Consider the following 18,276-nt stretch of genomic DNA (forward strand, 5'->3'; position numbering starts at 1 on the left):
AACAAAAGAGTTGGAAGACCTATACAATGAAAACTACAGAACCCTAAAGAGAGAAATAGAAGAAGATCTTAGAAGATGGAAAAATATACCCAGTTCATGGATAGGCAGAACTAACATCATCAAAATGGCGATATTACCAAAAGTTCTCTATAGGTTTAATGCAATGCCAATCAAAATCCCAATGGCATTTCTTGTAGAAATAGATAAAGCAATCATGAAATTCATATGGAAAAATAAAAGACCCAGAATAGCAAAAGCAATTCTAAGCAGGAAGTGTGAATCAGGCAGTATAGCGATACCAGATTTCAAACTATATTACAGAGCAATAGTAACAAAAACAGCATGGTACTAGTACCAAAACAGGCGGGTGGACCAATGGTACAGAATAGAGGACACACAGACTAATCCACAAAGCTACAACTATCTTATATTTGATAAAGGGGCTAAAAGCATGCAATGGAGGAAGGATAGCATCTTCAACAAATGGTGTTGGGAAAACTGGAAATCCATATACAACAAAATGAAACTGAATCCCCTCCTCTTGCCATGCACAAAAGTTAACTCAAAGTGGATCAAGGAGCTAGATATCAAATCAGAGACTCTGCGTCTGATAGAAGAAAAAGTTGGCTCCGATCTACATATTGTGGGGTCGGGCTCCAAATTCCTTAATAGGACGCCCATAGCACAAGAGTTAATAACAAGAATCAACAAATGGGACTTTCTTAAATTGAAAAGTTTTTTCTCAGCAAGAGAAACAATAAGAGAGGTAAATAGGGAGCCTACATCATGGGAACAACTTTTTACTCCTCACACTTCAGATAGAGCCCTAATATCCAGAGTTTACAAAGAACTCAGAAAAGTAAACAATAAGATAATAAATAACCCAATCAACAAATGGGCCAAGGACCTGAACAGACACTTCACAGAGAAGGACATACAATCAATCAACAAGTACATGAAAAAATGCTCACCATCTCTAGCAGTCAGGGAAATGCAAATCAAAACCACCCTAAGATACCATCTCTTCCCAGTAAGATTGGCAGCCATTATGAAGTCAACAACAATGAGTGCTGGCGAGGATGTGGGGAAAAGGGTACTCTTGTACATTGCTGGTGGGACTGCAAACGGGTGCGGCCAATTTGGAAAGCAGTATGGAGATTCCTGGGAAAGCTGGGAATGGAACCACCATTTGACCCAGCTATTGCCCTTCTCGGACTATTCCCTGAAGACCTTAAAAGAGCGCATTACAGGGATACTGCCACATCGATGTTCATAGCAGCACAATTCACAATTGCTAGACTGTGGAATCAACCCAGATGCCCTTCAATAGATGAAAGGATAAAAAAAATGTGGCATTTATACACCATGGAGTAATATGCAGCACTAAAAAATGACAAAATCATGGAATTTGCAGGGAAATGGATGGCACTAGAGCAGATTATGCTTAGTGAAGCTAGCCAATCCCTAAAAAAACAAATTCCAAATGTCTTCTTTGATATAATGAGAGCAACTATGAACAGAGTAGGGAGGAAGAGCAGGAAGAAAAGATTAACATTAAACAGAGACATGAAGTGGGAGGGAAAGGGAGAGAAAAGGGAAATTGCATGGGAATGGAGGGAGAAGATGGGAGGGGAGGGGTATAGTAGAGGATAGGAAAGGTAGCAGAATACAACAGTTACTAATATGGCATTATGTAAAAATGTGGATGTGTAACCAATGTGATTCTGCAATCTGTATTTGGGGTAAAACTGGGAGTTCATAACCCACTTGAATGTATGAAATATGATATGTCAAGAACTTTGTAATGTTTTGAACAACCAATAAAAAAAAAATAAAACAAAACAAAACAAAAAATAAAACCTAGTTTCAATTAAGCTACAAGTTGACAGACGGTGTCAATTTTGATTCAATGACATGGGATCTTTTTTACGCATTTTTTTTCTTAATACTTTTTTAGTTGTTGATAGACCTTTATTTTATTTATTTATATGCGGTGCTGAGAATTGAACCCTGTGCCTCAACACATGCCAGGCAAGTGCCCTATTGCTGAGCCATAGACGCAGCAGAATGCATGTGTTTTGTTTTTAGAAGAAACATTAATTATTCAGGGGCAAGACTGAACTACACAGGCCTTCCTATGGTTATCCCACACCTCAGTTAAGGATAATGATGAAGAAGTGGAAGCAAAACAAAATTTATTTGTAAAAGGCCAAGAGGGAGATCAATATGCTTTATTTAAGTTCAGATTGCCTTGGGCCTTCACTGAGACTTTATTATATATATTTAATTTGCACACAAAATCAAGACTACAAAATGACAACAGAACTTTTCTTTTTCCTGGTATGGGATTGAAACCAGCAATGTTTACCCACTGAGTCACATCCCCAACCCCTTTTCAAAATTTTTTATTTTGAGACAGTGTCTCACTAAATTGCTTCGGGCCTCACTAAGTTGCTTCATCTGGCTTTGAACTTGTGATCCTCCTGCTTTAGCCTCCCAAGCTGCTGATATTACAGGAACATGCCACCACACTGGCCAAAATGTTTAAGTCACTTCAATAAGTTATCAGATGCCCACACTTCATAGAAATACTAGGAAAACAGGGGTCTTTCAAACTGTCAAATCAATTCTCAAAAAAAAATTACCAATATACTATATTTACTACAGGTTAACAGCTAGGAACCTAGAACCTGCTATCCAAGCGTGGTACTTAGGGCTGGGGATGTAGCTCAGTGCTAAAGGTTACCTAGCATATGCAAGACCCTCAGTTCAATCCCCAGCACTGGGAAAAAAAAAAAAAAAAAGTAGTATTTAAGACTAGCAGCATCACCTGGGAGCTTGTTATAAATGAAAATTCTTGGTCCTAATTCAGAACTCCTAAAACAGAATTCATATTTTAATATCCACAATGACTGGTATGCATGTCGAGAAACACTGACCCAGATACCACATAAGAAAAGATAGTTTCTGATGAGTAGAACACTAGCTGCAATAAGCAATAAAGGTAAACTGAATTCCAGTCACACCAAAGCAAACAAAACTTTAAATACTTACCCATCCTCATAGTTCCACATGAATATGTCGCTGTCAATTGTTAGCCAAGCTCTGCTGATGGCAGGAAAAACTCCCATCATGCAGTTACACTGCATATCTGATATAGTATGAATGTAAGGTAGAAAGAGTTCAATTTCATTTCTCTTCAATTTGTTTCAAAAGTATTTTTTAAATACTTTTTTTAGTTGTAATTGGACACAATGCCTTTTTTTTTTAATTGTTATGTGGTGCTGAAGATCAAAGGCAGCGCCTTCATGTGCTAGGGAAGTGCTCTACCACTGAGCCACAATCCCAGCCCCATTGTTTCAATAGCTTTTGAGGTAAAGTTTACAATTAAAAAAAATCATGATATGGGAACTGGTGACATACCTGAGGGGAAAAGCTCTTGACTACCATATGTAAGGCCCTGGGTTCTGCTCATTTTTAATATGAAGAGCAAACTACCCATGTATTTAAATGTATTTTAAATAAAACTCTTAAATGAACTTATATGCAATACTAATTCAAACCCAAATCAAGAATTATAATATTGAGGGTTGGGGTTGTGGCTCAGTGGTAGAGTGCTCGCCTAGCATGCACGAGGCACTGGGTTCGATCCTCAACACCGCATAAATGTAAAATAAAGATATTGTGTCCACCTAAAACTAAAAAATAAATATTTTTTAAAAAAGAATTATAATAATGAAAACACCAATTTTAACATTTTTTCAAATAGTTAAATAAGAAGTAACAGGATACGTCCAAACTGTTCAACAAGTTCAGGTGGGAGAGGAACTCTTCGGATAGAACTGATCTCTGGAAGATTGGGTACTGATAGCAAACCAGGTCCTTGTAGAGGATAATCCATATCTGACATGCCTGAAACAGTGGGATTACCTACAAAAAAATAAAATGAAGCATTTATTTATGATAATAATGTATGCTCATCAATTGGGCATACAGAAGCATTTTAAGCTCCCCCGCACCACATACACAAAAAGAGTGCATGTGATGTTTCTAAAAGTACAAAGAGAATAAAGGAGTCTTACCTGACATAAACTGGGAGAAATTCCAGTGTTGAGTGGGCAGTTACTATTTTCAACCCTGACACAAAGGTTATGGTTCACAAAAAAAATTACAAATAATATTATTCGAGTAATATCCTACTGGGAGAAAAACCACAGATGCTCTTTAAACAGTGTTCTCAGTGGGTAACCTTTCTCTTATTCTAAGACTCAGATCACTAAGAATTATTCTACTGTTTGTCTTACTGATCCTGAACATTAGAACCAACTGACAATTATCCCAAGTACCTTTTCAGGCTCTATAGAATACAATACAAAGATGTTGGAGGAGGCTGGGGATATAGCTCAGTTGGTAGAGTGCTTGCCTCGCATGCACAAGGCCCTGGATTCAATCCCCAGCACCACCACCAAAAAAAAAAAAATTTTTTTTAAAGATGTTGGGAGGAGCTGGGATTGTGGCTCAGTGGTAGAGCGCCTGCCTCGCACATGTGAGACACTGGGTTCAATCCTCAGCACCACATAAAAATAAATAAATAAAGATATTGTGCCCATGTATAACTAAAAAATAATTAAAAAAAAAGATGTTGGGAGAAGCTGACATATAAAGAATTTTTTAAATGTATTATGGAAGTTAAAAAAAACATTTACAATAAATTCCTATGTACTGATTATTCACCTTCAACAATTACCAATAATAAAAAAAAACAGTTTTAATAGAACAGTGCACATGATAATGGAAATGAAATTCCAAAAGGTGGAATTAATACTTTTAGTGAGGATGGGAATGGTTAAGAAAGCCTTCAGAGAGACTTAAAAAAATTTTTTTTTTTTTTTTAGTTATAGATGGACACGATACCTTTATTTTATTTGTTTGTTTTTTATGTGGTGCCAGGAATCCAACCCATTCTCTCTCTCACGCACACTAGGCAAGCACTCTACCACTGAGCCACAACCCCGACCCTTCAGAGATATTTTTCCAGGGAGACTGGAAGAAGTCTGTTAGATAAAGAATGAATATGCTAGAAATTATATAGCGTATAATAAAATCCTGAAGAAAAGGCTTCTTATACAAGACATGTTAAGCTCGGGGTGGCTAGAGGCATGAGCAGCTCAGAAAGGCATTAAGAATAGGATGCAAAAGAAGGGAAAGAGATTAAATTAAAGAGGAAAGTGTTTGTAAAGGGATCTGATATTTAAGAGGACTAGAATAGAGGGACTCGTTTTATATCTTCTTTTCAAACCTAAGGAGGCCAATGTGAAATGACAGTTGCTAACAGGCCAATCCGACTTTACAAAACAAGCCCACTTGTAAAGGTCTGCCAGGGACAAATATTGTCTGTTTCTAACATTTCTGATTACAAGTATCTCAATTAGAGATTTTTATAAATTGTCAAAGGTATTTTTGGTTTACATTGCACATATTATCCTGGTTAAATAACCTTGGTTCTTGCTCAAAAATCTCATCTATACTTCTCTTAAACATCTCTGCTTTTCTCCAATTTCCAACTCACAAAGGACTCACTTCTTTAATTTATTTATTTATTTATTTATTTGGGCACAATACGTTTACTTTATTTATTTATTTTAATGTGGTGCTGAGGATTGAACCCAGTGCCTCAAACATGCTAGGCAAGTGCTCTTACCACTGAACCACAACTGCAGCCCCAGGACTCACTCTTTTTATCAACTGATGGAACTCCCTAAGCCCGGAGGAGTAGGTTAGAATTTTAAAACCGTTAAACGAATAACTTGCCACTCATCTCTCTTTTGTTGACAACATACCTTGCCTTACCCTCCCTGTGTATTTACACTACCGATTTCCCTGTTCTTTTCCTTTATCACACTGGGTAGATGACACCTCCCAGCACTTACACATTACACCAACTGTACATACAGTAAAACATATCTTTGAAAGAACGTAATAAATTTCCAAATCAACCGTTTGCTCTTTTGATTTGCTCAATTGTTAATACAAGGAATGATCAAAGATGGGACTTAGGTCAGGAATTCTTTCCCATCTAGTCTTGGTGATAAACACTTGAGGGCAGTGAGAAGATCTTTAGGGCTAGGGGAAGCTTGCTCTTCACTCTTACCCTCTCAAATATCTACAATGAAGAAACTAAGTACAGGAAAAGAACCGAAAAGAGGCTATTTGTTGTTTCTCAAAACCGCAATAAACAGCGCTCTATCCCAATTCCGTGGATAAAGACCAAGTTGGATGGAGCCAGACGACAGCCCTTTCGGCTGAGAAAGCAGGGGCACCAAATGGACACCGATCACTCACTTGGGGCAGACACCATGAGCAGCTCAGAAAGGTCCGGGTACATGCGGTCTTCTTGCAACTGACGGTCGATAAGCCGCCCCGCATTTTCCAGGGCTTCCTGCAGGGCTGAGGCCGACGTAGAGGTCGGCATCACTGCACCCAGCAAAGAGGACGGCATGCCGAAAATCGTAGACAACAGAGTCGACAAATAGTCAAATCCCAAGGAGAAAGCCGAGAACACCCAAGAAGCTAACTCAGTTAGGCTGCTTGGGGCGCGCGCGCCTAACGAGCTCCCGGGCGCCAGGTCATGACGCACTTCCGGTTCCTCCGGGAGGGAACTGGAAGACGCCATGGTGGAGCTGGGCACAGGAAACAGTTAAGGGGGCGGAACCTGGGGGCGGAGCGAGGGGGCGGGAAGCTCTTTGGAGGGAACCCGGTGAAGGCCCTCCAAATGGGCTAGGGAAAAGTGGGGAGAGGTCGTCCAGGAAATAGAGGAAGGGGGAAAGGGGAAGGGGTAGGAAAGGAGTGGGGAGGGCGGGGTCGGGAGGGATAGGGAGAGGAAAGAGGGGAGGAGCCGGGGTAGTGGGGTGCGGAGGCGGGCGATCAGGCTGTTCTGGTTGCGGTGGGTGTCCTCGCGTGCGGGTCCTTGGCCTCGAGCTTCCGAAATCGGAATCCAGCAACTGCAGTTATTTGAGTATGCGCGGGGTGGGTGGGTGTTGCGATTGGGGGGGGGGGCAGATCAGTTACCTTCTGCTCTAAACTTCCAACAATGGCTAGGAATTGGTAAATTGTTTTGAAAGACCCCAGCCCCATAACCTAAGGCCCGATTATGAAAAGTAGAAAGTATGCAGTAAACAGGTGAGCTCACCACATGACCTGTTAGAAAGGGCACCCTGACCACATCACAGGACATGCTTGAGCAAACTGGGATCATAAGCGGGAACAGGGAGGAAACACAATGTAAACCTGTGAGATTAATGAGTTTTTCGGGAAACTATAGTGAAAAATAAGTTTATCATAGTGAAAAACAAGTTTATCATAGTGAAAAACAAGTTTACCCTTTAAGTGACGTGTATGCTGGATTCAAAAATACCTGTTATTGTGCTAGGTGGAAAACAACTCCTTTTTCCCTATAAAAGATCTGTACCCCAAAGCCCGGTGTGCCAGTTCACCAAAGCTTCGGCTGAGGTTTTGCTGTGCACCCGCAGGCGCCTGTGTATTAATAAACTTGCCTCTTGCTTTTGCAGCCAGTGTGACGCTAGTTCTTTTGGACGGGGGATTCGAGGGTCCGGGGGTCTTTCAGTTTTAGACAGATTTCTTGTGAACCATAATTTCACTGTGTTTCTCATGGACCAGGTGGAGTAAATTAAAATTCGTTAGGGTTTGCGTATCTTCCTTTTGGGCTTTGTTATTGTAAAACATTAGATGTTTAAGGAGTTATTCGCTTTGTACACGGGGGTCACTGTGTGCATTTTCTCTCCCGTTACACAGATGGAAAAGACTGTTATAATTCATCTTTTTATCCCCAGTACATAGTGCATGAATTGGTATAAAGTAGGTAACCAAAAGATCATCCAGTTCTTTTAGGACAATGAATATCTATTTTGCATCTGACATATGCCTGCTGCTGAGAATATCAAACACAACATTCCTGTTCTCAGGTGCTTCACAGGAAGCTATTCAAACACATCACTGTGATTTTTCTGATTAGTGTGTAGAAACTGCAGTAGGACAATGAGAGGTGCAAAGAAAGCCGAGAAACTCCATTTCCTAAAGAAAACAAATTGGATAAATCAAGGCACCCATTTCTTTTTTTTTTACTATTATCATTTTTTTAAATATTTATTTAGTTGTAGATGAACATACAATATCTTTATTTATTTTTATGTGGTGCTAAGGATCGAACCTAGTGCCTCATCTTTTGAGGCAAGAACTTTACCACTGAGCTACAGCCCCAGCCCCAAGGGACCCATTTTCAAAACAGTCCTTATTGAGAATCTCACCTAAGTAAGCATCATCCAGTTCTTCTTAATTTGTTTAATCAACAACTGAATTACTCCAAATGGGTCATTTAGCATTTGAATTACCCCCTACCCAGTAATGGGGATTGAATCCAGTGTTATTTTTATCCCCAGTCCTGATTTTGAGATAGGGTCTCCCCAAGTTGCTGAGGCTGGCTTGGTGTTTGCAGTCCTACTGCCTCAGCCTCCTGAGCTGCTGGGATTAAGGTGTGTGCCACCATGCCAGTTTGAGTTACTTGTAAGTGCCTCAAAATCTTGGTTGAATTTCTGAATATCAAAATTTCTATGACATTTATGGTCTATACACTTATAATTTGACCCTATGGAAAATATTCAGTAGTCCTCCTTATCTTGTTATGCCAGATTCGCGGGACCCCAATAGACCTCCAGGAGCCGAATCTGATGAAAGCACACAAGAGTATTGCAAGCTGGAGCCTGAACTCACAACCATTCCCTATGCAGTGGTCCCAGGGAGTGAGTCCGGGTCCTTTGTTCAGTGAGATTTTATAGGTTTTTGGGGAATACTCTATGCGTCACTACATCACACTGCAAATCATTCCATACCTCTGGAAAATCAAACAACTCTTAACATTGATTAGCACATTCAATGGCAGGAACAAGATGGGTAGTGGTGATTGGTTAGTACAAGAAGGGGATTCTTTTGAACTGATTGGTTTAGGCCACGAGGGGTGTACATGCTAAACTACATGGTTTCCCAACTTGTTATCAACCATCATAAACTACTTGGGGGTCATCTAGCATTCCAGGTATTCTCCCTGTCTCATCCTGATTGGAGGTTGCTGGGGGGGGGTTGCTATGGGTCCTCACCTAGCCTAACTGAGGGACACCTGGCGCCTCAGACCTCTCCTGTTATTTACAGACAAACAACTCAGCAGGGTGGGTATGTGCTTAGGAATGCTCTGTGGGTTTTTCCAAGGACAAGGGTCATGCCCCCTTCCTTAGGACAGACCTTGGGGTACAAGCTGCTGTTATTTACTTTTTAAAATGGAGTCATATTAGTTTCTCAACCTGAGGTGATAGTTCCAAGATCCACAGTAACTGCTTGAAACCTGGGTAGTACCACACCCCACCCACCCACACACACTTTGTTCTTCCCTGTCCATGATAAAGTTTAGTTTATAAATTAGGCACTGTAACAGATTAATATTAAGAGAAAAGTTGTAACAGTGTACTATCATGAAAGTTTGCACTTGGCCACTATTAAGTAAAACAAGCGTTACTTGAACATAAGTACTGTGATACCATAACAGTAGTACAGACAGAGTGGATACAGTGGACCAAGGGGTGACTGGTGTCTACAGTAGGACAGACAGTAGTTGATGTGAGATTACATCATTGCTCAAAACAGCACTGGATTTAAAAATTACAAATGTTTATTTCTGGTGTTTTCAATTTAGTTGTTTTTTTTTTTAATCTTTGAAACATCAATTTTATACAATTTGTGAAAAAAAATAAATTTTTCTCCCAAAGCATGGGTGAAAGGGCAAAGAACAGGGCAGGGGGAAGTGTCCCAGGGAAAAGTAGCTATGACATGTTTGGAAGTGTCCCAGGGAAAATCTATGATGGGTATCGCAGGTGGGAGCAGAGGAGACTCTTAGTGCATCTAGATGCACTCCTGCCTGGAATCTATGCGGAGAAGCCTGATCCAGTTGGCACACCTCTTTCCAACACCATGATGTCAGAATCCACAGAGCTCAAGATCTTCTGGCTTTCCATTGGTTCTGTCTGTCTTGGCTCTATGTTTCTATTGGAGCCACTGAATGCTGAGTAACCGAAGCATGGTATATAACACAAGTTGTGGCATGCAGTTGGCAGTCCTCACCCTCACCCCCTCCCAACCCCTGCTGTTGTTGTGGGATTGTCCTGTGGATACCTCTTTGGGAGGATGAGCTGCTATCTTCTGTGATCCCCCTATTGAGGATCATTGAGGGGTCTGGCCTGCTGGGCACAGGGTCATGCTGGGAGGCTAGGCTGAGAAGGATGTGTCTACGTGGAAAAAGCAGAGAATAATGGCAGGCACGCTGGCACTTCATCACCCTTATGCCAGGACTGCTTGGTCTCCTCAGGCTGCTGCTGCTCATAGGGCAAGGGAAGGGCAGACAGAGTATCCACAGGGCCCAGGTAAAGTTCATGCTTCATCTGGACTGAGCAGTCCTCCCACTGGGTTCTCTGGTGCTTGAGTATGAGGTATGTAGCCATCGCGACATCGTACTTTCTATTTACTATGGACACCCAGTTATTATAGTGGTCATTACCCATGTTGATAATGATTTTCATAATTGCGGTACCCGGGAGTTTGGGGAGTGCCTCACTAGAAGTGGGTGAAGCTTCCTTGGCCTGGCTCAGCCATTGGTGCTGTATTACCTGCTCTGTGGTAGGCCTCTGCATAGGGTCCATTGTCAGTAATTTCACTGATCAGGCTCTGTACTCCCCCAGAAACATGTGGAGGAATGTTATATGTTCCTTGCATGATCAGCTCCTTGACCTCCTTACCAGTGCTTGCCATAAATGGGTGTTTCCCTGTGAGCATAAACTAGAGAATGACACCAGACTCCAGATGTCAGTCAGGGGCCCCTTCCTTCCACTTGATGACTTCCAGGGCAACAAAGAGGAGGGTGCTTCAGGACCTGTTCAGTTTCTTCCCAGCTGTGAATCTGGTGCTCAAGCCAAAGTCAATGAGTTTGTCATTGCCACTGGCATCCACCACCACGTTCTCCAGCTTCGGGTCAAGGAGCATGATACCCTTCTCGTGGCAGCTTCCAGAAGCTTTTCCTACTCTTAAGTCGTTCTTGTTGTGTGTTTTGGTCACTGTGACAAAAGAGCTAATTAAAACACAGCCATGCATCATTGTGCATAGCTTCACAAATGGATGTGTGTGTGCGCGCGCAGTGCTAGGAACTGAACCAGGTCCCTGCATTTGCTGGAAAAGCTCTCTTAATGTGCACATCCCATCCCTGGGGGTGGAGCTTCCTGGCCTAACCAGCTCTCAGAACTGTTACATTGAAGCTAAACTATCAACCAGGATTTTGGAGAGATAAATAACATTCAAACCACAGCATTTGATAAACAAGAGCCTAGGGAGCTGGTCTCCACTAGATATGCCCTGCATGAGGGGAGTCCTTCAGGTTGCACTGAGGACATTAGATAGGAATTCAGATCTTGATGAAGACAGAAAGATCCCTGGTAAAGCAAATTCATGACAATTATAAAAGTTAGTGCTTCTTTTGTTTTCTACAAGATGTAAGAGAATAATGTATCAAAACACCCCAATTTGGGCTGGGGCTGTAGCTCAGTGGCAGAGAATAAACAAAATAAAAGGCATGCTGTCTATCTAAAACTACAAAAAATGTTTTAAAAACACCCCAATTTTATTCTAGATATTGAATAATTACCATATATAGCACTGTAACATCAGTAACCGAAGGGGAAGGGTTGGAGAGGCACAGCAGCCACATCTGTACACTACTGAAGTCAAGTTGCTGTAGATTCACACCAGAGTGACATCTCTTTCTGACATTAAATTTAACCCCCATGGGAACTACAAAGAAATACCAATAGAGCATACCCAAAGTGAGAGGTAAGGGAATTAAAATGTTTCACTAGAATCAACTAAATAGGAGGAAAGATAATCATATAATAAAGCAAGTCATATTGAATGAAGCTTGTGCTTCTCCTTATAAGGACACAAACCACACTGAACCAAGGGCTATGATAAACATCAAAGCCCCACACATGTCCAAACTTCTATGCTATAAGCACTTCTCCTGGCCTATGAACTATCTTAAGTGAGAACAGGGACTGGATCTTATTTAATTTTGGATGCCCTAGTACAGAACTTAACACGTAGAAGTTTTTCACTTAATGTAGGTTGATGGTTCTTTGTTGTTGTTGTTGTTTGTTTTTGCTGATTGAGTGGGTGGATGGATGGATGGACAAATAGATGGATGGACAGATAAGCAAGTAGGTGGAGGCATTGATGGATGAAAGACAGGAAGGATGAATAGTTAGATGTATGGTTGTGATACAGGTCTGAAAAATCAGGATTGGGTCCTCATTCCTCTGGTGTTGAAGATTAAACATCCAAGAAATGCCAAGGAAAGAGTAAAAAGTAAATTTTATTTAAGAGACAGGAGATGGGGGGCACTTCTCTGGAGACCTGGAGAATAGGGGACCCAGAGCTCATGCCCTGTGGGAGTGGGGGTATCTTACCCCCTTATAGTTTTTAGGCTTCCTTTCTTCTAGTGCCTGCTGACCAAAAGGCAGAAAAAGAACTGTCCAGGGGGTGATTGCTTGCGTTGAAAGTGTGATTCTTCCCTTTCCCCAGAAGTGTTAGCAATCCATTGTTGGGGAAGTGCTATCTATTTATTGCCTTGTCTTTGATAATCAGCTATCTGTCCTTTGCCCCAGTCTCATTCCCCGCTCTGAATAAGGGAAATGGGCAATGACTGCTCTGGTGCTTCAGATTGAGAGAGGGTGACATATGGCAAGCAGTTTGGGATTCCCTTTTAGGGATGTTTTGGGTCGGCCAAGGATTCCCGGTAAAAGTCTGATTCTGAAAGAACAGGCCTTAGAGTTATCTGGAGGTGGGCGCTTCATGATGATATTGATGAAGGTGCTCTTGCCTGAGTACTGCAGCCCCATCAGGGTCATCTCTATCTCCTCCTTTCAGAACAGAAAATGGAACCAGTCCAGGAGGCTGGAGATGAGTGCCAGAATGATGATGGTGTGGAGCAAGGACAGGCAGCAACATGGTGAATACTTCCACAGAAGCAGGCCTTGGCCTGGACCCTAGACCAAAGTTTTCTCAGGGCACCGACCTTCAATTTAGTATTTTTGGACTGTGGTTGACCACTGGGTAACTGAGAAAATGGAAAATAAAATGGGGTGGGTGGGGTAATCAGAATATTTATTACTGATACATAAATGGGCAGTTGGTTCTCCAGTTGTCAACTTACTTATATTTGGTGGATCTTAGATTGAAATGTGATTGTTTGGCCTGGAGCTTGTTTTTTTGTTTTTTTTTTGTTTTTTTTTGTTTTTTGTTTTTTTTTAAATGGTGCTGGGGATTGAACCCAGGGCTTTGTGCATGAGAGGCAAGCACTGTACCAACTGAGCTATACCCCCAGTCCCTGGAGCCAGTTTTTAATTTGACACAAAATAGGCTATTGAGAATTTTCAAATTGGATAATCTAGCAATATTGGTCTAATACTTCCCATAGAAACAATGGTCCTAAGGGGTAATATAATGTTTAATGTTTACATATTGTCTATGCCAGCTTTCCCGCTATAATTGCTGAATTGAGTCCACACATCCAAGACTGCAAAGTCTGAAATACCTAAGTTTCAGCCTTTTACAGGAAAAGTTTGCTATGCTGACCTCCTTTCTATAACAGAGATTCCAAAACTTGTTGGCTTCAGGATCTCTTTATTACCTTAAAAACTATTCAGGATTCCAAGGAAACTCTGTTTTGTATGGGTTATATTTATTTATACTTGTTAATAACACAGAAAGAAAATTTAAAAATTAAAATTCATTTAAAAGTATAAGAGACCAAATCCATGTTAATATAAATAATATATATTTTATGAGAAATCATTGTACTTTTAAAAACTAAAACACTTGTAAGAAGAACAGAATTATTTCACATTTTTACAGATGTCTTTAATATTTGGCTTAACAAGACAAGACAGCTGGATTCTCATGTCTGCATCTGCTGTCAATAGGTTGAGATATGTTTAGCTGAAGAAAAGCTGGTTTCAATTATATAACTGGAAAAAGAAGTTTTTTTTTTAGAGAGAGAATTTTAATATTTATTTATTTATTTACATTTTAGTTTTTGGCAGACACAACATCTTTGTATGTGGTGCTGAGGATCGAACCTGGGCCGCACACATGCCAGGCAAGCGCGCTACCTCTTGAGCCATATCCCCAGCCCAAAAAAGAAGGATTTTAATAGCCCTTTAGACACTTGTGAATATTCTTTGGCACTGGATCAGACTTTTTTTTTTTTGAATTTTTTAATCTTTATTTTTTAGTTTTCAGCGGGCACAACATCTTTGTTTGTATGTGGTGCTGAGGATCGAACCTGGGCCTCAGGCATTCCAGGCCAGCGCACTACCACTTGAGCCACATCCCCAGCCCCTGCACCAGACTTTACAAGTGGTAGTTTCTTAAAGATTAGCTGCGATGTGGAATTTGAAACTGTCAGTGACATACACCCTCCCTCGCTCCCATCAGTGAGTTTCTTTTTTTTAAAACACTTTTAGCAGTTTTAAAAATATGTATTTTTAGATGTTGATGGACTTTATTTATTTATTTATATGCAGTGCTAAGAATTGAACCCAGTGCCTTAACACTGAGCCACAACCCCAGCCCCAGTGAGTTCTTTTTGTTCTTAGTTAAATTAAAATCCACTGGTCTGTCTTGTACTTTGAATTGATGTTTTATCCCCACTTGATTCTGTATATTATGTGCTGATTACTTGGGAAATATTGGTTCACTGAGTTCTGCAGAACTTCCAATGTTGACATATTTAATTAACCAAAAGAAAAAGTTATCATGTTAATATCATTACCTATCTTATACAAAAAAAATTAAGGCTAGTTGTGGTGCTATGTCTAATCCCAGTGACTCAGGAGAATGAGGCAGGAGGATTGCAAGTTTGAGAACAGTCTGAACTTTGAGAGATCTTGTCTCAAAATAAAAATTAAAAACACTGGGGGAGTCCCCAGTACAAAAACAAACAAACAAACAAACAAAAACAACAACAACAAAACAACACTGGTTGAATCCCCAATATTAAAAAAAAAAAAGTTTTGGAAACTGTCAAACTGAAGGGAGCTATTGAGTTTTCTTTTCTTTTCTTCTCTCGTGATCTTTTGTGGCTATTGAGTTTTTGAAGTTTCCAGTTTTCTCTTGAGAATTCTAATTCTGTTGGTTACAAGTACAGTCATTTTCCTTGAATTGACAAACTCATTTCATTAATTCTGGAGAAAATATTTCCTAAATACGTATATCTGAATAACTATACTTTGTGAGTCACCATATCAGGCAAAAATGGTGGTTCATTAAAATTCTAACAACCCAAATACAAGTGATTTTCTTCTTAGAGGACCATCATATTTTGATGTCTTAGTCATGTTCTATGTTTTACCACCTAAGTATTAGACAGACATACACTCAAGCATAAAGATTTAATAAAATTAATGCTTATTCTTTATTAAGCACGTTATTAAGGGAAACTGGTTTCGTTTATAGTAGATATGTAACAAAAAATACAGTGACTACTACAGCATTTTGCTTGCCACTCCCTTGATTTATGTTATGGATCTAGTAGTTTTACCCACCTTTAAAATTATTAATTAGAAGACCACTAGACTGGAGCTGGGCCTGTGGCTCAGTGACAGAGTGCTTGCCTAGCATGTATAAGGCACTGGGTTCAGTCCCTAGCACCACATTAAAAAAAAATAAAAAAAGGCATACTGTCCATCTACAACTACAATATAAAAATAAAAAGATATTGCTGTTGAAAAAAGAAAAGGCCACTAGACTGAGGTAGTTTGACTTCCCTGAGTTCTTATGTTCACAAAGCAAAACTCAACTGACTCCAAACTAGAGACCTCTTAAGCTTAAGTAATCACAAATTGCCAACTAAAATTTAAATGAGACTTTTCTTTTCTTTTTTTTTTAATAATTGATCCTTTATTGTTGCAACTCTTTGGTTAATTTCAGAGTTCTGAAACAGTTGATTCTGACAATGTTTTTTAACAATATTCTCATTGCTTTTATGGAGGAACAGATTTCCGGAGATCCTTATTCTACTATTTCCACTAATTTCCATATTATGTTTTACATTTTATTTTACTTTCAGGGTATGCTTTTTTTAATTTATTTTTTTCATTTTTTTATTGGTTGTTCAAAACATTACAAAGCTCTTGACATATCATATTTCATACATTTGATTCAAGTGGGTTATGAACTCCCATTTTTACCCCGTATACAGATTGCAGAATCACATCGGTTACACATCCACTGTTTTACATATTGCCATACTAATGTCTGATGTGTTCTGCTGCCTTTCCTATCCTCTACTATCCCCCCTCCCCTCCCCTCCCCTCTTCTCTCTCTACCCCATCTACTATAATTCATTTCTCCCCCTTGTTTTTTTTCCCTTTCCCCTCACTTCCTCTTATATGTAATTTTGTATAACAGTGAGGGTCTCCTTCCATTTCCATGCAATTTCCCTTCTCTCTCCCTTTCCCTCCCACCTCACGTCCCTGTTTAATGTTAATCTTCTTCTTAAATGAGACTTTTCATTAGAATGATTCAAATAAGGCTACTGCTCCAGTTTAACAAGTCAAATATTTTCTGCGCTCTAGTCTCGTGTTCTCTCCCATAAAAGCCTTTCCCTTGTGCCCCTTGGGCAAAGACCTGAAGGGCTTGTGGTCTCCTGCCCCCCAATTTATGAATCATTGTTTGCTGAAATAAATTATCATATTTAAATGTGTCTCACTTTATTTTTTAATATCACCATCAGTGAAAATGTCAATGGAGTGAAAAAAGTAAATGATATCTTCGCATTTTTATGAAAATAGTTTTCATCTCATGGACATCCTTAAGCAGGTCTTCAGCTCACACTGAAATCACTGCTCAAGTAGCTTCCTTTATTTTTGATTTTAAGTTGACTGAATCTGATTAAGCTTCTGATAGGTATTTAGGTTTTAAAAAAATCTCTTTATTAGAATGGGAATTGTAATGCTTTGTGTCTGAGTGTGTAATATATCCCAGACATTATTCTAATTCTTTTATGAGGATTAACTCGTTCAATCACCAGAAAAAAACTGTAATGTGATGAGTGCTATTGTTATCTACCTAACAGATGAATAAACTGAAGTACATAGAGGCCAACTCACCCCAAATTATTTAATCAAAACCAGGCATGGTGGTGCACCTACATAATCTCAACTACTTGGGAGGGTGAAGCAGAGGATCCCAAGTTCAAGGTGAGTCTGGGCAATTTAGCAAGGTGCCATCTTAAAATAAAAAGGACTTGAGGATATAAATCAATGGTGGAGTACTTGCCTGACATGCCAGAGCCCTGCATTAGATCCCCAGTATTGAAAACAAAACAAACAGGATTTAAACCTAGACATTGTGGTTATTGAACTCATCTATGTAACACTATATTACCTCTTAAATATTTGATTAATATATAAATTAAGTTCATTTGCTCCAAGAAAATAAATTTGCCCTGTTACACTTAAAAGTTATGATTTATGAATTTGTTTCACACAAATAAATACTTTAATGTAGAAGTCACTGCTAGTGCAATTATTGCCTTTTTCTTTCTTTCTTTTTTTGTATATCCAGGATTGAACTCAGGGCCACTCAACCACTGAACCACATCCACAGACCTATTTTGTATTTTATTTAGAGATAGGGTCTCACTGAGTTGCTTAGCACCTCCCTGTTGCTGAGGCTGGCTTTGAACTCATGATCCTCCTGCCTCAGGCTCCTGAGCCTTTGGGATTACAGGTGTGCACCACGGAGCCTGTATTCTTTATCAAAAGCAAATACATCTTCTTGTGACTTTTCTCTAATGATCATGAATAGCTGTTCCTACTGATTGATACCTCTCTTCCCTTTCTCTTTTTCCTCTAGTACTTTGTAGTCTAAAATTTTATATATCATCTCAATGCTTCACCTACCACCCTTGACTACTAAACTGAAATAGCTATTTATAGGTAAGGGTGTGGATTAATAACAAACTGTATTCACAAAGTTCTGTTTAAGTAACTGATGCTTGCATAGCTGTACTCAGGCTTGGCATTATGAAACTTATTTTTATAAAAGCAAAATGAATTAGCCTGATTTATTGAAGTTCACATTGAGTTAAGTAATCTCTAGATGAAG

The 18,276-nt window shown here is 39.7% G+C and overlaps 2 protein-coding genes across 4 annotated transcripts in view; one reads left to right on the forward strand and one right to left on the reverse strand.

The window, feature by feature from the left end:
* The window catches only part of NUP155 (nucleoporin 155), a 58,902-nt gene extending 52,391 nt beyond the window's left edge, over positions 1-6,511 (reverse strand). For both annotated transcript variants that reach the window (XR_014020879.1, XM_081284581.1), the window contains exons 1-3: positions 6,343-6,511; positions 3,793-3,930; positions 3,055-3,151 (exon numbers count right to left, since the gene is read on the reverse strand). Coding sequence is in view for 1 of the 2 variants with exons in the window: in XM_081284581.1 (XP_081140707.1) it covers positions 3,055-3,151; positions 3,793-3,930; positions 6,343-6,499 (392 nt within the window). In the remaining variant the exon portion in view is untranslated. The remainder of the gene's footprint in view (positions 1-3,054; positions 3,152-3,792; positions 3,931-6,342) is intronic.
* A 77-nt stretch (positions 6,512-6,588) lies between these two features.
* The window catches only part of WDR70 (WD repeat domain 70), a 335,155-nt gene continuing 323,467 nt past the window's right edge, over positions 6,589-18,276 (forward strand). The window contains exon 1 of one of the 2 annotated variants that reach the window (XM_081284615.1): positions 6,589-6,696. In XM_081284615.1, the coding sequence (XP_081140741.1) occupies positions 6,629-6,696 (68 nt within the window). In that variant the 5' untranslated portion in view covers positions 6,589-6,628. The remainder of the gene's footprint in view (positions 6,697-18,276) is intronic. The other variant, XM_081284616.1, reaches the window with a different exon arrangement.

The sequence above is a fragment of the Spermophilus citellus genome (assembly GCF_964194105.1).
Source record: "Spermophilus citellus genome assembly, chromosome: 1".
Classification (NCBI taxonomy): Eukaryota; Metazoa; Chordata; class Mammalia; order Rodentia; family Sciuridae; genus Spermophilus; species Spermophilus citellus.